Source organism: Delphinapterus leucas, chromosome 3 (genome assembly GCF_059928025.1).
Source record: "Delphinapterus leucas isolate spDelLeu-1000000601 "Yukka" chromosome 3, BTC_Dleu_Yukka2, whole genome shotgun sequence".
NCBI lineage: Eukaryota > Metazoa > Chordata > Mammalia > Artiodactyla > Monodontidae > Delphinapterus > Delphinapterus leucas.
In genome coordinates, this window is record NC_143131.1 from 35,632,343 (window position 1) to 35,654,182 (window position 21,840).

A 21,840-nucleotide genomic window follows, 5' to 3' on the forward strand; every position below is an offset into this window, starting at 1 on the left:
GACTGAGGCATGTGCTGTCTACCAAAAAGAGATCTAAGTATCAAAAAGTAAATCTTTCTTTCTTGATGGTCAATTGTGGGTGCACCCCTACCACGTTATTATTTAGAAAGCCTAGCTAATGCAAATAATTGAACAAAGATTGTGTAAATTTTCGACTGGAAGTTACCCAATGAGATTCAAGTCATAACTTTGTCATATACTCAGGAAAAGCATGTCAATTCTCTGGGCCTCAGTTGTCTGGGAAATGTCACCTGCTGCACAGCCTTCATCTGTGACATTTCACACCCCTTTCAACTCCAAAATGTTATGACTTAAAATTACATAAGGAGTAAAATTAAACAAAATTATTTGTATTCTCTCTCTATCCGTAAACGGAAATATTTGTTTGGAGGTTCTTTTTTCTTTAATTGTCTTTTGTTATGTCAAATTAATTTAGGATTAGGTGATTGGTATTATGCCCCAAATTTCATTTCATTATACTGTCCTTCTCCATAGCCACTGTTTTATGTGTGTATCCATGTATACTGTTCTTTTAAAAAAAATTTATATACTGTAACTGATTTCTCAATTTTAGCAAATTGTAAAGTTTAATAAAAAGAGAGAGGGGCATATTTTAGCCAAAGGTCTTTATTAGTTAAATTGTTAACTTTATTAATTAAATTATTATAGCTGTAAATTATTAAACAGCTATCTTTCAGTGTGCTATAATTGTGGAACAAAATGACTATTAACACAAAAGAAGAAAAACCTCACAAGGCTTGAGGAAGAGTCAATATTCATCTACCTCTCTCTCTCTTTTCCTCTCTCTTCCTCCCTCCTTCTGTCCCTTTCCATACTCTTTCCTATCTGCTTACCTTCAATACATTTATCTCTCAGCTATCTCATATGCAGTGGACATAGATGTGAACAAGGAAGAAAAAATTCAGGTCTTTATGGAGCTTACATTTTAAGAGTCCATTAATTCTAAGTTTAATACTTGAATTTTGTCATGGAGGTGTGGCTTTGGAAAAGTAGAGGGACATTGTGCTTTTAGAAAGAAGCACACTTAACTTCCTGAATAACTGAAACGTGCCTGTTTGGATATGCGCATTGAAATGGGTTGTTAAAAATTTCCAGGTTGCTTTAAAAAATGAAATTGTGGAAAATACAAGTGAAATTTTGGTAACTCAACTTAGCACAAGCACCTCCTTGGTGCCCCACTTGTCAGTGCCTGGTGGCTAGAACTGGCTATTCTGGACTAAAAAATTATGTGACAGTATGTTATTAACCATGTGTGGTCTATTTCAACATTCTGTGAGAGCTTGCTTTATTTTAACCATCTTTTTGTTGGTTCAATTTTGTAAAAAAATTCAAAAAACACTGAATCTTGCTGAGATAACTGGTATTTTGACTTGAAACAGACTATCTGCCCAACAAATGTTTAGTCAGACCTTTTAGTGACAAGATAAATAAAGCATTAAACTCCACTTAAGGGCTTGGATTGATTTTCAAGTTTGTGGGATGTTATTTTATCTATTTGAAGATTAAGAGAGTTTGCAGTAGCATTTTCTATTTAACCTGAGATATCCTTATTCCGCTCAGATCTAATCAAAGATGTTGGGTTGAACCACACAAAGTTGACAATCTTGTAAGTCAAAAATGGTTGAATATCAGCAGTTTCATATGTTCGACCCTGATACTGTGAATAGCCTGAAATGTTTCCACTTTGGCTCAGACTATTAGAGATAAAATAACAGCTGTTTACCTACAGATAAGGGTTTTACAAGTGTTCTCTAGCATGTTTGAAACATTTATAAACAAATTCTGTGAAGCAAACCTTAATTTTGAGACTGGTATATATTTATAAATAATAGATTTGCTTCAGAGCAAGCTGGGGGGCTTATTGAAAAAAAGCCAGACTCACATGCCCAATCCCAGACATGCTGAATCAATAAATTAAAAGAAGGGTCGGGGAGGTGTCTTTTTACCTCCTGGTAATTCTGACACTAACTTGTCTTAAGAATATAATTTGGTAAGTGTGAGGGGAACAATATGACCCAGAGTCCATTCAAAAGTGAACTAACAGTCTGTGTTACAAAAGGAATTTATTTTATTCTTTTTCAACATGCTCATATCACCAGAGCTATACTCTTTCCAGAGTTTGGTGAAATGATGAATAAAGGAATGAATGAATAAGCAAGTAGCTTGAGATATAATGTGGTAGATGTGATAGTGGGCAAAAATTAGACAATTGATTTTAATTCCCAACTCTGGCATTTACTCATAGTAAGATCACGGGAGTGACTTGACTTCTTGGACTTTAGTGTAGTGCCTGACACATGGTAGGTATTTGATGAATTCTGTTGAATTAAAAATAAATATATGGACTTCAATTTACTCATCTGCAAGATGGTGTTAAAAACATCTACTACTGAGGGGGAGGAGTCAAGATGGCAGAATAGGAGGATGCTGGATTCATCTCTCCTCACAAGTACATCAAGAGGGAGGGGATATATGTATACATATAGTTGATTCACTTTATTGTACAGCAGGAACTAACACAACATTGTAAAGCAACTATATCCCAATTAAAAAAAAAAAGAATACATCTACAAATGGAAGAATTCTCACAGAGCACCTGCTGAACATTAGCGGAAGACTTCGGACACCTAAAAGGACAAGAAAAATCCCCTCACGACTGGGTAAGACAAAAGAAAAGAGGAATCAAAAAAGGGACCAGTACCCCTGGTAGGAAGCCAAAGGTGAGGAGAGGTTCCTGCACTCAGTAAAACCCCCTCATGGTGGGGAAATCAGCTGGGACAGAAAGGGACCTTCAGAGGATCAAAGGGGAATGCAGCAGACCATCTGTGGAAGGCAGGACAAAGTAAGAGCTGTGCGCATGGTCTACAACACAGCTCTGCACATCCCAGCCTGAGTCGTGTGTCTCCTGGTGCAGAGGGGGGCTGGGTGCTGGAAAGCGGGGTTTGGAGCATGGACCCAGGGAGGGGACAGCTGTTGGCTGTGAAAGGGACAGGAGTAAGGAGATCCACAACCGGAAAAATTTGCAGAAGCCTGGGACACCATGGAAGCAAGATGCCATTGTTAAGTGGCACACAAGGGGTGGGGCCACCATTGCAACCTCCTTCCCCACCCAACTGTTTTGGCCTCCATGGGCACTGGGAGGAGCACCCATCTGAGCAGGCTCACCTGCCCCTCAATCCAAGGCCTCCTTTCCCTGCATAGGCTCCAGGTTCCTGAGCGTTGCCCATGCCAAAGCCTCCTCAGGAGTCAGCCCTGGGTGCCCCTGCCTGAGATGGGAATCTGCCAGTGTTGGCAGGGGCTGAGTGCTAAAGTGTGGGGTGAAGAGATTATATCTGGGGAAAGGACCACTGTTGGCTGCACGGATACAACAGGGGACAGGAGTGAGGGGCTCTGAGGCCAGGAACGCCCCTAGAGGAAGTGTGGTCTGCCTAGGAAACAAAGTGCCATCTTTGAGTGGTGTTCAAGGGGCAGGGCCGCCACTGCCCCCACATGCCAGCCCCTGTCTCTGCAGCACAGGGAAGGACTCCCACCAGAGTGAGTGCATCCCAGTCTGTTGCAACTGCCTGTTGGTCTCTGCTGGCACAGACACTTCACACACACCCCAGTTGTGGCTGCCATACCCCTCCCTGGCCTGATAGAGTAAGTGTGCTCCAATCAAGTGTGGCTTTTGCTCCCTCTTGCCTTGGCAGGGAACAGATGCTGGAGGGGGGCACACATGCAGAGGTGGGGCCAAAGCCAAAGCTGAGCCTCAGTGGTGGTGTGACTAAGGAGGAGGAAATCACTCCACGCAGCTGTACAAGCCGTGGATTAAACCCCCATTATCAGCTTGGTAAATCCCGCATCTGTGGAATACCTGAATAGACAATGAGTGTTCCCACAACAGAGACCTGTCTAGCTTTAAAAGCAGTGGACTTTGGGGGCAAGTACACATGCAAGCTGGGCCAGGTTGGAGTCTGAGCTGACCCTACAGAGCCCACAGAGGGTTGAGACCTACATAGAGGTATTGGAGGGCCTCCTGGGGAGGTGGATTTGGGCTGTGGCTCACTGTGGGAGCAAGGACACTGACAGCAGAGTCCCCAGGAAAATATTCTTATCACTATTATTCTTTTTTGTTTGTTTCATTTTGTTCAGTTTTTGTTGTTTTTATTATGTTTTATATTTTATTTTTTAATATTTAAAAAATTTTTTCTATTTTTACTTTACTTTTTTGTTGTTTGTGTTTATTTTTCTTTTTTGTTCTTTTTTAGTCATTTTGTGTGTTTGTTTTATAGTTTCTTTGCCTTTTATTTAGTTTGCTTTCTTTTTTTGTTTAGCTTTTTATTTTTTGTTTTTGTTAAATTAGTCTTTAATGGTTTTCATTTTTGAGCTCTTTTGTTTGTTCTCCTGTTTTTTTGTTTTCTTTGGCTTTTTTTATTCGTTTGTTTTTATCGTTTGTTTTGGGTTTTGTCTGTTTTCTTTTTTCCTTTTTTTGTGTTGTTTGTTTTTGTCATTTGTATTGGGTTTTGTTTATCTGTCTGTTTTCTTTTCCTTTTTTTTCCTTTTTCCTCTGGACACACTGTGCAGCTTGTGGGCTCTTTGTTTCCTGCCAGGGATCAGGCCTAGGCATCCAGGGTGGGAGTGCCAAGTCCAGGATGCTGGACCACCAGAGAATTCCTAGTGCCAGGAAATATTAATCGGTGTGTGCTCTCCTGGAGATAACCATCTTGACACCAAGACCCAGCTCTGCCAAACTGCATGCAGGCTCCAGTGCTGGACACCTCACACCAAACAACCAGCAAGACAGGAACACAACCCCACCTATTGGTGGACAGGCTGCCAAAAGTTGTACTAAGTTCACAGAAACACCAAAACACACCAACTGATGTGGTCCAGTCTATCAGAAGGAAAAGACTAAGCTCCACTCACCAAAGCACAGGCACCAGTCCCTCCCACCAGGAAGCCTACACAAGCACCTGGACCAACTTCATCCACCAGGGAGCAGACAACAGAAGCAAGAGGAACTACAACACTGTAGCCTGCTGAAAGGAGACCACAAACACAGTACGTGAGACAAAACAAAATGACATTGAAATATGTTGCAGACGAAGGAGCAAGGTAAAAACTCACAAGACCAAATAAATGAAGAGGAAATAGGCAATCTACCTAAAAAAGAATTCAGAGTAATGATAGTAAATATGATCCAAGATCTCGGTAATAGAATGGAGGCAGGGATTGAGAAGATATAAGAAATGTTTAACAAGGACCTAGAAGAACTAAAGAACAATCAGTGATGAAGAACACAATAACAGAAATGAAAAATACATTAGAGTAATCAGTAGCAGAATAACTGAGGCAGAAGATGGGTAAGTGAGCTGGAAGACAGAATGGTGAAATTCACTGCTGCAGAGCAGAATAAAGAAAAAAGAATGAAAAGAAATGAGGAGAGTCTCAGAGATCTCTGGGACAACATTAAATGCACCAACTTTTGAATTATAGGGGTTCCAGAAGAAGAGAAAGATAAGGGTCTGAGAAAATATTTGAAGACATTATAGTTGAAAACTTCCGTAACATGGGAGAGGAAATAGTCACCCAAGTCCAGGAAGTGAAGAAAGTCCCATACAGGATAAACCCAAGAAGAAAAACACCTAGACACATATTAATGAAATTAACAAAAATTAAATACAAAGAAAAAATATTAAGAGCAGCAAGAGAAAAGCAACAAATAACATATAAGAGAATCTCCAGAAGGTTATCAGCAGATTTTTCAGCAGAAACTCTGCAAGCCAGAAGTGAATGGCAGGATATATTTAAAGTGATGAAAAGGAAAAACTTAACAATCAAGATTACTTTACCTAGCAAGGATCTCATTCAGATTTGACAGAGAAATCAAAAGCTTTACAGACAAGCAAAAGCTATGAGAATTCAGCACCACCAAACCAGCTTTACAATAAATGTTAAAGGAACTTCTCTAGGTGGAAAACACAAGAGAAGAAAAAGACCCACAAAAACAAATCCAAGACAATTAAGAAAATGGTAATAGGAACAAACATATTGATAATTACCTTAAATGTAAATGGATTAAGTGCTCCAACCAAAAGACATAGACTGGCTGAATGGATATAAAAACAAGACCCATATATATGCTGTCTACAGGAGACCCACTTCAGACCTAGGGACACATACAGACTGAAAGTGAGGGGATGGAAAAAGATATTCCATGCAAATGGAAATCAAAAGAAAGCTGGAGTAGCCATACTCATATTAGATAAAATGGACATTAAAATAAAGAATGTTACAAGAGACAAGGAAGGACACTACATAATGATCAAGGGATCAATACAAGAAGAAGGTATAACAATTGTAAATATTTATGCACCTAACTTAGGAGCACCTCAATACATAAGGCAAATGTTAACAGCCATAAAAGGGGAAATTGACAGTAACACTATTATAGTAGGGGACTTTAACACCCCACTTTCAACAATGGACAGATCATCCAGACAGAAAATTAATAAGGAAACGCAAGCTTTAAATGACACATTAGCCCAGATGGACTTAATTTAAATTTACAGGACATTCCATCCAAAAACAAAAGTATACACTTTCTTCTCAAGTGAACATGGAACATTCTCCAGGATACATCATATCGTGGGTCACAAATGAAGCCTCAATAAATTTAAGAAAATTGAAATAGCAAGCATCTTTTCCAACCACAACACTATGAAATTAAAATAAATTACAGAAAAGAACTGTAAAAAACACAAACACATGGAGGCTAAACAATACGTTACTAATTAACCAAAAGATCACTGAAGAAATCAAAAAGCAAATCAAAAAATACCTAGAGACAAATGACAATGAAAACACGATGATCCAAAACCTATGGGATGCAGCAAGAGAAGTTCTAAGAGGGAAGTTTATAGCAATACAACCCTACCTCAAGAAACAAGAAATATCTCAAATAAACAACCTAACCTTACACCTAAAGCAACTAAGGAAAGAAGAAGAAGAACAACAACAACAAAAACCCCTAAAGTTAGTATAAGGAAAGAAATCATAAAGATCAGAGCAGAAATAAATGAAATAGAAATGAAGAAAACAATAGCAAAAATCAATAAAACTAAAAGCTGCTTCATTGAGAAGACAAACAAAATTGAGTCTTTAGCCAGACACATCAAGAAAAGAAGGGAGAGGACTCAAATCCATAAAATTAGGAATGAAAAAGGAGAAGTTACAACTGACACTGCAGAAATACAAAGGATCATAAGAAACTACTACAAGCAACTATATGCCAATAAAATGGACGACCTGGAAAAATTGGACAAATTCTTAGAAAAGTACAGCATTCCAAGACTGAACCAGGAAGAAATAGAAAAGATGAATAGACCAATCACAAGTAATGAAATTGAAACTGTGGTTAAATCTTCCAACAAATAAAAGTCCAGGACCAGATGTCTTCACAGGCAAATTCTATGAAACTTTTAGAGAAGAGCTAACACCTATCCTTCTCAAACTCTTCCAAAAAATCACAGAGGGAGGAACACTCCTAAGCTCATTCTATAAGGCTGCCATCACCCTGATACCAAAACCAGACAAAGATATCACAAAAAAGAAAATTACAGGCCAATATCACTGGTGAACATAGACGCAAAAATCCTCAACAAAATACTAGCAAACAGAATCCAACAACACATTAAAAGGAGCATGCACCATGATCAAGTGGGGTTTATTCCAGGGATGCAAGGATTCTTCAATATACGCAAATCAATCAACGTGATACACCATATTAACAAATTGAAGGAGAAAAACCATATGATCATCACAATAAATGCAGAAAAAGCTTTTGACAAAATTCAACTCTCATTTATGATAGAAACTCTCCAGAAAGTGAGCATAGAGGGAAACTACCTCAACATAATAAAGGCCGTATACAACAAACCCACAGCAAACATCGTTCTCAATGGTGAAAAACTGAAACCATTTCCACTAAGATCAGAAACAAACAAAGGTGTCCACTCTTACCACTATTATTCAACATAGTTTTGGAAGTTTTAGCCACAGCAATCAGAGAAGTAAAAGAAATAAAAGGAATCCAAATTGGAAAAGAAGAAGTAAAACTGTCACTGTTTGCAGATGACATGATACTATACATAGAGAATGCTAAAGATGCCACCAGAAAACTACTAGAGCTAATCAATGAATTTAGTAAAGTTGCAGGATACAAAATTAACACACAGTAATCCCTTGCATTCCTATACACTAACAATGAAAGATCAGAAAAAGAAATTAAGGAAACACTCCCATTTACCATTGCAACAAAAAGAGTAAAATACCTAGGAATAAACCTACCTAAGGAGGCAAAAGACCTGTATGCAGAAAACTATAAGACACTGATGAAAGAAATTAAAGATGACACAGACAGATGGAGAGATATACCATGTTCTCAGATTGGAAGAATCAATACTGTGAAAATGACTATACTACCCAAAGCAATCTACAGATTCAGTGCAATCCCTATCAAATTACCAATGGCATTTTTCACAGAAGTAGAACAAAAAATTTTACTATTTGTTTGGAAACACAAAAAACCCTGAATAGCCAAAGCAATCTTGAGAAAGAAAAATGGAGCTGGAGGAATAAGACTCCCTGATTTCAGACTATACTAAAAAGCTACTGTAATCAAGACAGTATGGCACTGGCACAAAAACAGAAATATATATCCGTGGAACCCACCGCCTATGGTCACCCAATCTATGAAAAACGAGGCAAGACTATACAGTGGAAAAAAGACAGTCCTTCAATAAGAGGTGCTGGGAAAACTGGACAGCTACATGTAAAAGAATGCAACACCATACACAAAAATAAACTCAAAATGGATTAAAGACCTAAATGTAAGGCCAGAAACTGTAAAACTCTTAGAGGAAAAATAGAGCACTTTTTGACATAAATCACAGCAAGATCTTTTGTGACCCACATCCTAGAGTAATGAAAATAAAAAACAAACATAAACTAATGAGACCTAATGAAAGTTAAAATCTTTTGCACAGCAAAGGAAACCATAAGCAAGATGAAAAGACACCCCTCAGAATGGGAGACAATATTTGCAAATGAAGCAACTGACAAGGGATTAATCTCCAATGTATAGAAAAAGCTCATGTACCTCAATATCAAAAAAAACAATCCAATCAAAAAATGGGCAGAAGACCTAAATAGACATTTCTCCAAAGAAGACATACAGATGGCCAAGAGATACATGATAAGTTGCTCAGCATCACTAATCATTAGAGAAATGAAAATCAAAACTACAATGAGGTATCACCTCATGCCAGTCAGGATGGCCATCATCAAAAATACCTACAAACAGCAAATGTTGGAGAGGGTGTGGAGAAAAGGGAACCCTCTTACACTGTTGGTGGGAATGTAAATTGATATAGCCACTGTGGAGAACAGTATGGTTCCTTAAACAACTAAACATAGAACTACCATATGATACAGCAATCCCACGACTGGGCATATACCCAGAGAAAACCATAATTTAAAAAGACACATGCACCCCAGTGTTCATTGCAGCACTATTTACAATAGCCAGGTCATGGAAGCAACCTAAATGTCCATCAACAGAGCAATGGATAAAGAAGATATGGTACGTATATACAATGGAATATTACTCAGCCATAAAATATTACATCCAGCCATGTGGATGGACCCAGAGACTGTCATACAGAATGAAGTAAGTCAGAAAGAGAAAACAAATATGGTATATTAATGCATATTTGTGGAATCTAGAAAAATGGTAATGATCTTATTTGCAAAGCAGTAATAGAGACAGAGATGTAGAGAACAAAGGTATGGATACCAAGGGGGAAACGGGGGGTGAGATGAATTGGCAGATTGGAATTGACATAAATACACTACTATGCATAAAATAGATAACTAATGGTAACCTACTGTATAGCATAGGAAACTCTCTTTGGTGCTCTGTGTGACCTAAATGGGAAGGAAATCCAAAAAAGAGGGGATATATGTATACGTATGGCTGATTCACTTTGCTGTACAGCAGAAACTGACACAGCAGCGTAAACCAACTATACTCCAGTTCAAAAAAAAAAAAAATGAAAGGAAGGCAAGCAGAAATCTTGGGGGAAAGCTTGTAGATGGAACAGCTTGTGCAAAGGTCCTGGGGTAAGAGTGTGGCCAGCCTGTGTCTGAGGAACAGTGAGGAGGCATTATGAGCTGAACTGAATGAGGACAGGGGAGAATAATGGGGGATGAAGGCAGAAAAATAATGAGGGGTCTTGTAGGTCAGTGGACAGACTTAAGCTTTTAATCTTCGAGGGTTTGAGCAGTGGAATGGTATGATTTATAGCCAGTATCCAGTCAGTATCACTCTGGCTGCTCTGTTGAAAATAGACTGAAAGACAGTTAAAGAGGAAGGAAGAAGACCCCTTGGATATCTATTGGTATTATCCAGGCCATAGTGTCTGGATAGTGATAGAACATGGTCTGAATTTGGATGTATTTTTAAGGCAGAGCCAGTAGGATTTGCTGATCGATTGTATATAGGGATGTGAAGAAAAGAAAGGAATCAATCATGTCCTCAAGGTCTTTACCCACAGCCACTTGCACAGTTAGAATTGCCTTTCCCAAGATGGGGAAGACTGGGAAAAGGACAAGTTACAGCAGGAAGAAAAGTCAAGAGCCCAGTTTTGGACATGCTGTCTTTGAGTTGCTTATTAAAATCCAAGTTGAAATGTTGAACAAGCAGTTGGAATAGAGTTCAACTGACAGTGCTGGAAACATAAATGTTGGCTTCATCAACATATAGATAGTATTTGAAGCTGTGAGTCTGGTTGGCATCTCCAAGGTCCTGAGACAGCTAGAGAGAAGAGGCCAGGAACTCCAAGGCCTGAGACAGCTAGAGAGAAGAGGCCAGGAACTAAGTCCTGCATTCCTCCACTTGGAGGTTGAACCTCTGCTATGGATATGGTACATTTGGATTTCAGCAAAACAGTGATCAGTCTCCCATTCAAAGAACACTGGTATCAAGTTGACTTCACCAGTGACACAACTGGACTCTACAGTACATCAAAAAATTATTATCCAGAAACATGGATGGACCTAGAAATTATCATACCAAGTGAAGTATGTCAGACAGAAGTAAGTCAGAAAAAGCCAAATATCATATGATGTTGCTTATATGTGGAATCTAAAAAAAACAACAGTACAAATGAACTTATTTACAAAACAGAAACAGATTCACAGACTTCGAAAACAAACTTATGGTTGCCAAAGGGGAAAGGTAGGGGGAGGGATAAATTAGGAGTTTGTGATTAAGAGATACACACTACTATATATAAAATAGACAACCAACAAGGTCCTACCATACAGCACAAGGAATTATATTCAATATGTTGTAGTAACCTAAAATGGAAAAGAATCCAAAAAAGAATATATACATGTGTATATGTATGTATATATATATATATATATATATATATGTATATATATATATATATAACTGAATCACTTTGCTGTACACCGGAAACTAACACAATATTGTAAATAAACTATACTTCAATTATAAAAATAAAGCAAAAAAAATTCACTATTACCTTTTAGGGTTCTTTTGAAGATAAATGAAATGCTTGGAAAGATTATCTGTGTAGTGCTATAAGTTCTTATATTTACATAAATGTATGGTTAATAAATAAAAAATATGAGGGGCACTACGGTAAAAACAGGAGAAGCCATAAAATGGTTCCCTCCAGTGTTGGTGCCATTGGTTCTGGTGTTGGTACCTCTGTCTATTCTTTTCACCTCTCCCCTCAGGTTCTATGATTCAGGGCTCAGTCTCCCCATTCATCTCTTTCAAAAGAACAAACCCTACTTAGAGTGGTGGTTGTAATGAGCAACAGATACCATTTTAAAAGACACTTGTAAATGTCTAAAAATGTCTAATAGAAAATGTCTATCCCCTAAATCATTTAAGAGTTGGAATACATATCTAGGAGATTTTATAAGCAAATAATAAAAGAAACAGGAACAGATGAGGAAAAATTAATGGATGAAGATGCATTTTTATATATTGAAAGAGTTCCATTAGTTTCTGGCAAGATTAGTGGAAAAAGTTCAATACTTAGAGTACAAAAAAATTGTAAATTTCCAGAGAGAAAACAAAAGAAAGATCAACTTACATGTAATTTTTCCTATGTAACAATAGAAATTAGAAGATAGTGGAATAACATCCACCAGCTATCAAGAAAAGAAGACAATGTTCCAAGATTCCTTTATCCAGCCATAATGTTCTTTATCTTTATTGCTCAGTGAAAAGGTAGGCATTTGTAGATACATAAGGATTTAGGGTATATACTTTGCATGTATCCTACCTGAAGAAAATACTAAAAATATGGCTATTGAATGAGAACAGGATCTCAAGAAAGGGAAGATGAAAGAAGAGGAAACAGTAATGAGTATATGGGATGGATATATACATATACATATATATATGTATATATATACACATACATATACACACATATATAAAATATAATGCAAATATAAAATACAGATTATGAACTTGAAATTTATAAGTGTTATGTGGGGAATTGTTAATTGGGAAGACAAGAACCAGAATAAATTACAAATGAACATATATAATATATAAATGAATACAAAACAATCCCTAGGAATCCTAGGAATAACTTGAAATACAAAGATTTTGAACCACCTCAATAAAACTGAGGTTTTGGAGCCCTGTTATTATAGTGTTGGGAAAAAGACAAGGAAATATGTTTTCAAGGAGATCTTTGGAATGGGATATGGGGAATAGGTAAATAAAACATCCTTTGGGAGGATACAGATATTACTTCAAGGGATAAAAGAAAAACATATGTTCAATTATGCTTGTTAACTAGAGAAAGGTAACTACCAGCAGAATTTAAAAGTTTAGTAGAACTTCCAAAATAACCAAAAGGACAAAAAGGAGTCAACAGAAATGTGACCAGACAAAACAAAAGTAAAGAAATAGGAAACCAGCAATAAAGTTGAGTACAAAAAATTAAAGATGGAAGAAATATGATCAAATATTTCAGGGAATATACTAAATATAAGTTGGCTGAATTTCTCTAGCAAAGACCCTAGACTGTCAGATCACATTTAAAAAGGAACATTTTGTGGCATGTGATTTGTAAGAAATACACCTAAAATAATGAGAAAAATGTTAAAGAGAACACAACCGTAAACACAGCCAAATGCATGCAAAAAAGAAGCATTATTATACATATTATCTCTATAACTTTTGAAGTGGGATATAACCACAAAAATGTAAGTCTATTTAAATCTGTGTTAGAAATCCTATTCATTTGATATTAAAAACTCTCTCCTCCTTGAATGATTGCTGGAATTGGTGTTAATTTTCAGGAAAGAATAAAAAGATCAGGAACCATTTCTTTACCTTTTTGTAAGAGGCTTGAATGGCTTGTTTGAAGGCAGAATTATGGGTGCTGCTTTGCTTTCTCTTTGAGGAATAAAAAATTGGTACACGAAAAGAGCTCTTCTCTTGGCCCATAGCTAAACTTTGTTGATCTTTATTATCATCAAGAGAAATTAAATCCTCGTAGAAATCTGTTTCCAAATCATCTTCTTCAGTTTGTACCTGGAGAAAAATCCATGTGAAGTAAGACATAATTTAGGAAATATTGGAGTTACTTGTGAACACTTAATGCAATGATCATTCATTCATTTATGCATTCAGTAAATGGTTTGTTGAAGACCCATCTTGCTAGAGAACGAGGTATAGTGTTAGTCCCTGTCTTCAGGGAGTCAAAGTTTAGTGAGGAAGAAAGATAATCACAGACACTTAATTCAATGTGGGTAGTGTTGTGTTGCCAAGGGGAGTGCCACAAATAACTATAAAACTCAGAGAGGCAATACCAGGGAAACCTCTATCAAGGAAATGACTCCATAACTGAGATTTAGTGAGGTGATAAGAATAGAGAGTTATTTTTAATCTGCCTGTGAATTTGATGCCATTTGCAAGCTAATGGAAGGTATCTTTCAGAAAAGTGAGGCCTAGAAAAGGGGAGGGCAGATCCTGTCCTACCCTGCTCTGGCTCCATCACCAACCTTTTAGTCTCATTCATATGTTGGGCATTAGCACTCCACTGGCCAAGTCTGCAAGACAGAGGACAAATAATCAAATAATCCATTGGTTCTGCCTGGTGGGTGGTTATCAGTTTTCACCTGACTGGGTCTGGGAAGAAGAAAAAAAAAGCCAGTGGGACTTGAATTATGAGTGGAGCAGGTATTTGCCAAGTCCAAGGTAAATCTTTGTTATGGTTATGCTGGTAAGAAGAGAACAATGGACAATTTTTTTAAAGTTGCAAAGTAAATTGATTGAAGAGTACTTCTTTATGTTAAAAATGCTTGTCTGTACATCTGAAACTAACACAACATTATAAATCAACTATATTCCAATAAAAAAAAATGCTTGTCTGGTTTGCAATGGAAAAATCCCTTGTTTTAAAATATTCAATATTAAAATGCACTGTGAGGCAAACCACATGTCACAATTAAATAGCTTGCACAATTAGTCAAGGGAAGAAATAACCCAGCTGTAAGAGAATCTTGCTCAACAGTAAAATACAGTCAAAAGTTCAGTGTTCTTTTGAGACATTGCAGGGCCTGCTAGTTAGCATTTAAAATGTCCACAAATGAGGCTCATCTGTTAACAAAGCAGTACAACCATATTTAAATGTAGTTGCTGACATCTCTTTACCATTTGCCTAAAATAATTCAGACTACAAATATTTTATTTTATAAATTAACTCTTACACAAGAAAAGATGCGTCAGCCTAAAGAAAACAATATTTGCACGTAAAGTAGGGGCATTGGGTATCCTGGGCAGAAGCTCAGAGAAAATCTGACCACCTATATTGGCTTGGTGGGAAGGCGGTTTTATAGATGAGCAGTGCTGGAAAATTAGATTGAACTGGGAAACTGGGGCCTGGCCTTGTATGCCCTGCTAAAGCATTCGAATTGACGTCTAAATGCAAGATTTTGCATCTGATAAGTTCTTTAAAAATATTATTTGAGTGACTGAAAAGTTGAGAATGTTGTCATCACATTTGTTTTGTAAAGATCATGTTAGCTACAGATAACTAAAGTAGAGGCAAGGAGAGCAGTTTAAAAAACTGTTGCAATCAGCCAAGTGATTCAGGAGAATGGCCAGGTATAGGGGAATGGTGGCTGGGTAGAGAGAAAGTGGTGGATTTGACAGATATTTAAGAGGTAAGTCAACAGAAGTTTTTGACCAAGTAAATGTGTATGTGTGTGTGTGTGTGTGTATGTGTGTGTGTGTGTGTGTGTGTGTGTGAGAGAGAGAGAGAGAGAGAATGAGTGAATGAATGGGAATGCTGTTTGATGAATGGGAATATGGAAAGCCAAGACAACATTTGAAAGGAGAAAGATGAGCTCTTTTCGTGAGGTGTAAGGAGCAGCTGGTGGGCTCTGATTAGCTCCATCTTCCTAGCTTTTTCCAGGAAGAGATGTTAAGCAAACTCTGGGGAAAAGGTTTAATCCTCTTTTACATCTTATTCTTAGCCCTCCTGACTACCTGTGGATCTTGTGGGCTGATGACCTCCTGGGGATCGATATGTGTTGACACTTTCACTTTTGTGTTTGAAGAAAGGAGCTGGGTTTGTAGGGAGGGGCAGAAGAGAGTTAAGAGAGAGTTGGGGAATGGAGGGGGCAGGGTGACACCTACTTTCTGTGGTGTGAGGGTTAGAGACAGAACCTGAAGTTGTGAATTTCACAAGGGATTTAGGGAGGCTTTGGGGGCATTGCAGATCTACAAAGGCTTGAGGCTTTGGGATATAGCAAGAGACCTTGTCTAGGTAGGTCAGTATATTGGTAAGAATCAAAAGTCTAGTGGTAACTGCACTCTGTAGTTTGCTGGTGACAGCAAGTGCTTTAGCGTACACCCAGTAGCGAGCAGCAGCTCCAAAGAAACGAGAGGAGGATTCCTGAGACACTGATACAACTCTGGGGACTGGTGCAGGGATCTTATGATATTTAGCTCTGCATTTAGCGTTTGGAAGATCCCTGAGGGGCAGAATTCTTCCTATGGTCTTCCATTCTGACTTCCTGTCCAATTGCCTTCCTTTCAGGAGCCCCCTCTAATCTTTGTGTGCCAGCCAGCCCATGATTTCATCTGTCTCAATAAGCTCTGATACTGTAGAAGAAAGGAAGTCAGATGCCTGCTGAATTTCTCTTCCTCTACTGTTTTCAGTAAGGAATAGCTTAGATTTGCACAGCTGCCTGTTAACGGTATGAACAAAGTAATAAAGAGATCAGTGGAAAGTAAACCAATAGCTGTGACCTTGGGTCTGGTCTTTTCCAAATCTTTGTTTGAAGAAATATCACTATGACCTTCCTCAGCAATTGAATATTATCTAAAATTCAATGACGTATAGTTAGAGATCAGCTCAGGCAGCTTCTTAAGGTTGGACAAGTTTCAGAACTACACGGATAATGAAATGAATCTACTTTCTTCTGAATGAGGATTTTTCAGGCTGTATTTCCTGATATAACTTGCCATACACGCTTGGGTTACTAAATTATATGGGTGGATCCAACATTCTGCTGGTAAATGTTTAACAACCAATTCTCTGAGAGGGAAAAAAAAATCTGTGATTTACTACAGCGTTTGCCTTTTCTTGTGCCATAAATATTCCTACTATAGCTGATTTCAAGCTACCTATATGATGCCCCTGAATTCAAACTTGGGAAGAGATGCACAGTAGCAAATTATTAGTATTTTTTTGGTGGGACAACTAATGGTTTATAATGTTTAGCAAGGACTGACAGTTGGCTTTGATGGTTAAGTGTTTTGTCCTGCAAATTATTATATAGTATTTTTAAGATACAATAGGTGTAAGTAACCTCAAGGGCATAGTATCATATAAGTGTAAAGTGTTATCTAAGCCCGTGTTTGCTCTCTTGTGCTGAGCTTAATTAACATTTGTCACTTGTAAAACTGTATAAAAGGGATGCTTGCAGAGAATATAGGCAGTATGTTTCTTTGGAGATTATTGTATTTTGAAAGTAAGCTTATGGATTGGTTGTTTAGGAGTTAGAAAGCATCCTCCAACATAATGATATTATATGTAAATGTCTGGGTTTTAGCTCTGTCTACAAAGCCTACTCAATACATCTTAAGAATAGAATACATCTTCCATCATTGACAGACTTTTTGATGTTATTTTTTCTTTGGAAAAAGGTCTCTTTTGAGTTCCTTTTCAGCATACCAGCAAGACCTTTTCTACCTCCCTTGGTAGTGGTGGGCCCTCTGGGGTTAGCATCTTCTGGATCTGTGGGGAGATAGTGAGTATTCTCTTTACCTGGTCAGAGTCACGTGTTACTCTTGTCGCATCTACCTCCAGGCAGGGATGGGACTTCTCAGGGCAAGTCTCCCCAAACGTGTTTGAATTTGGCAGTTGGACCCCAAGGACATTTTCCCACACCCATTAGCATATATTAGATGGTTTTTAAATTGAGTTTGTCAAATGCCTGTATTTATATGAATATAAAAGTTTTTTTTTATTTTTAAGAAGGGATTGAGTGAATTTTGCTGAACACATACTATCTGTAAAGTGGTCTCAGAAATCATTAGATTTTCTGAAATTCTCTCTAGTATGTCAAATTTGTATGCATGGATGTAGCCATTAAAGTCATGTCTTTCCTGTTTCTCTTATAAATTAAAAGAAACAAATTGTTTAGTTCAGCAAGTATGGAGTACTTATCATGTGTAAGGCACTGGGCTGGATTCTGAGAATATATAGTATGCTGCTTGTTACCTCTCAGGAAAACAAACAGAAAACCAAACCAACTAATAAAATGGGGTGGAAGGTAAGCAGAAGTACCCCCATTATACTTAAGTTTATCTTAATTTTTGTTTTTGGAAGCCAGGCCCTCTTTTATGTCTAAATTTTGTGGTTATCCGAGAGAACTATGGTAGAAGAAAATTCTGAATAAACCAAGTCATTTATCTGAGTGGGGACATGTTACAGCTATTTGTTCACGGGAGAAAGCATGGACTCTGGAATTTGGAAAAGTTGTGCTTAAATCTCTAATCCACTACTTACTAGCTGTTTAACTTTGGACAAATTAGTTTCCTTATTTTCCATCTGTAAATTGATGATAATAACACTGACCTTACTGGGTTGTAGAAGGATTAAACACCAACACATAAAAGGTGATGAAAAATGTGCATTACCTTTTTATTCTGTCCCTTCCTTCATGACTCATTTTTCATTGGAAATTTAGCTTATAATCACCATTGGCACTTGGAATGCCCCATGATAAGCTGTCGTACCTCGAAGTTGACATTTTCCAGATTGGCCGGGAAACGGTATGGATTACTTGCTCTACTGCTTTTGACAGTTTTACATATTCCTCCAGTGAAAGAGTTATCGAGGACTTCTCCTCTGGCCTCTCCTGCCAGAAAATGAAACCTATAAACAAAGTAATTTTTAAGAATTCAATAGATGTAGAGCAATCTTTAAAATTTACTGTATATGAAAGAAATTATTCTCTTAGACGTTCTTGACTCATGACAAATGGCTTGAAGGAAAGCCCATTTTTTGTAGTTTATGGTGAGGTATCCAAAAAGGGCTGGAAGCCAAACTCAGCCCCTCTGGCTCTGTTAGGTTCTCCCTATTCCATTTATTTAATTGTTCTAGGCTTTCATCATGACATAAAATTTGAGTTTATAATTATTTCATGAGTTACAGAACCAGTACAAACTTTGGAAGTAGATTATGAAATAAATTATTACATAACTAATGCCAATCTGGGTTCTCTTCCTTCAGTATGATCCAGTAAAAGAATTCTTATAGAGAGCTAATAATGAAATAGTAATAGCAATCTTTTAATAGAATTGTAATCACATTATTATAGTTTTTATTAATAACCATAATGATATTTAAAATTTGTTTAACAAATGCTTACATAATATTTACTATAAGTCTAGTACTGTTTGATCTGTATTTAATATTAATATTATATTTACTTAATATTTATGATAACCATGTGATATAGATATAATTATTATACCCATTTTACAAATGAGGAAACTGAAGCATAGAGAGATTAATTAGCTTAGTACAAATCAAGTATTTAAGAAATTGTTTTGTGGTAGATGAAAATTTTTTCGGAATGCTAATTGTTTTCCAAGTTCTTATAGATATTAATATGTATTCTGTGAAAATAAAAGTTTTGTGTCAAAAATTTGATGATGCTGGATTACATAAGATGAGATAATAGAAAATACGTATACTGGTCTCTGCCCCCATTTCCTGGACCGGAGCTCTCAAAACCCTTGTAATTTCCTGCATGATGAGAGCACTAACAGCATCTTTTCTTCTAGTATTTGTTCTTTGACCCCAGTTTTTGACACTGAGCTCCTAAATCCCTTGGAATTTCTTGTGTGACAGCACTTGTGTGTCTTTTGTTCCAATGAGGTGACTCTTGGTGGGCTCCTGGATGGGGGCTGGTCACCAGAAAGATCATGCCATGATTCAAGGCTTGGAATTTTTTGCCTTACCCTCCATTCTCCAGAGAGGGGAAAGAGGCTAGGAATAGGAGTAATGATCTATCACACGTCTGTAATGAAGCCGCCATAAAAATCCCCAAAGTATGGGCTTCAGAGAGCTTCTGGGTTGGTGAGCATATGGAGGTGTGGGGGAGTGGTACCTAACCAGGGCATGGAAGCTCCTTCCCCTTCCCACATCCTTGCCCTACCCATCTCTCCCAATAGGATGTTCATCTGTATCCTTTATCATATCCTTTTATAGTAAACTGGTAAATATAAGTAAGTTATTTTACTGATTTCTGTGAGCAGCTTTTGCAAATTAATCAAACCCAAGGATGAGTTCTTGGAAATCTTCGATGTGTCAGAGGCACAGGTGAGAACCTGAAGTTGCAATTGGCATCTGACATTGCAGGGGGCAGGGGCAGTTTTCCAGGACTGAGCCCTTAACCTATGGGATCTGACACTATCTCCAAGTAGATTGGGTCAAAATTCAGTTAAACTGTAGGGCTCTTGGCTGGTGACACAGAGAATTGCTTGGTTGGGGGAAACCTACCCCACATCTGGCATCAGAAGTGTTGTGAGTGTGGCAGTAGTGTGAGAATAAATGAGGTACACAGCAGGAGGACCCATATGTGAATCAGATCTCAGTAAAGCTGTTTTTTAAAAAAAGAGTGATTCTTCTGGGTTCTGTAAGTTGTATCTCTTAGTCAAATTCTCACCCTTATTGAATTTGTATCAATGGGTACTTGAGAGAGGAAATAAGAGGAGCTGGTCTGGAAAGAACTTTCCAAAGTACTTAAAGTTGCATGACAAACACGTGTATTTAAGACTCTTTCATTTTCTGAGTTAAGAGGGATCAATGAGGAAAAAAGAATTGTTTACCTTTAACTGCCTTATACCATGTACTATAAATTTGTCACAAACAAGAAAGGGCTTGAGAAGAATGGTTCCCAGGTCATGAGGAATCTGTGAAGGTAGCAGCTGCTGGCAGAGAGCCTGAAGGTAGGATTCTTGTGGAGGTGACTCTTTCAGGGTGCGTCTGAGGAAACTTTTAGGAGTGAAGCCAACTATGCAGCAATTTTGAGCTCTATTCTTTCTCCTCCCCTCTGTGGCATTTAAGTTGACTTTAAATATTTTGGTGTTTCAAATACATTGTGGCTTTTAATATTTTAGGTTTCTAAAGTGCTTTATCTAATTTGGCTTTAATGTTATATTTTGTAACTTTTTGAATTTAATTAAAAATTTCATATATACAGATACATAAATATGCATGTGTGTTCATGTATTATACGTGTGTGTGTGTGTGTGTGTGTGTGTATGTATACGCGTTTGTACTTTGGATGAGCCTGAGAAAAAACAAACAGCATACTACTATCGCCTGATTCTTGCTTCAGATTTCAGACCTTGTGACTGATGTTGACGAAGTAGCAATGTTGGTATGTCTTATTAAATTCCTTCTTGGAGAGATGCCATTTAAAAAGAGGGATAGCTACCCCGGAAACTTCTTATTTTGGGTAGAAATGTGTTGGAGGGAGGCAGAGATTCTAAGGCCAGCAGGTTAGAGAGATTCCAGTAAGCAGCTCTCAAAACTCTCAATCTCTGGGGAGGCGAGGAGAAGACTGGCTGTCCCTGAGCCAGTAGGTTTTGCTCATTTCTGAGAACTCTTGGGACAACAGCTCTGGTTGGCAGGGGCCCACACAGTCCTTCTGCCAAAGTACACAGAGCATGTGGTCCTCCCCAGCTGTAACTCGAGAGTCTCGACCAACTGAACAAGAGGTGAGTTTGTAATGTCATCCCTAATCAATCAGAACATTAGAAAATGTGATTATCAGTGGGAGTTTCTGGCTGAGTTTTTCTTCCAAAGAAAGGAAAAAAAGAAACCATTTCTGTACCCTGATAAGATGCTGTTGAAACATTCTCGATGAAATCAACTCTAATTAGGAGTTCTTAGGACAGAACCTCAAATCAGTTTGTAGTCATCCAACATACAGATGAGGAAACTACAGCCCAGAGATGTTCAATTACTTGGTCATGATCTAGTGAATTAATACAGAAGTAGGTCTAGAACACGGCTCCCCTTATTTCCAGACTAATGGCTGTTCCATTGTACTGCTGTCCTTGAGTTTGTTTCAATAGCTTCTAGTTTTTATTCTAATCAAATGAGGTTGTATTTGCAATTTCTGTTGTTTGTCTTTGGTGCCTCAAGGTTTCATTTTATGCAAGTCTGGCCATACAAGTAAAGACAAAAA

The 21,840-nt window shown here is 37.7% G+C and overlaps 1 protein-coding gene across 1 annotated transcript in view; it reads right to left on the minus strand.

Annotated features, from left to right (window-relative positions):
- The window catches only part of C6 (complement C6), an 86,205-nt gene that overhangs the window by 55,211 nt on the left and 9,154 nt on the right, over positions 1 to 21,840 (minus strand). The window contains exons 5-6 of the mRNA XM_022598482.2: positions 18,374 to 18,512; positions 13,454 to 13,654 (exon numbers count right to left, since the gene is read on the minus strand). Of these exons, the coding sequence (XP_022454190.1) occupies positions 13,454 to 13,654; positions 18,374 to 18,512 (340 nt within the window). The remainder of the gene's footprint in view (positions 1 to 13,453; positions 13,655 to 18,373; positions 18,513 to 21,840) is intronic.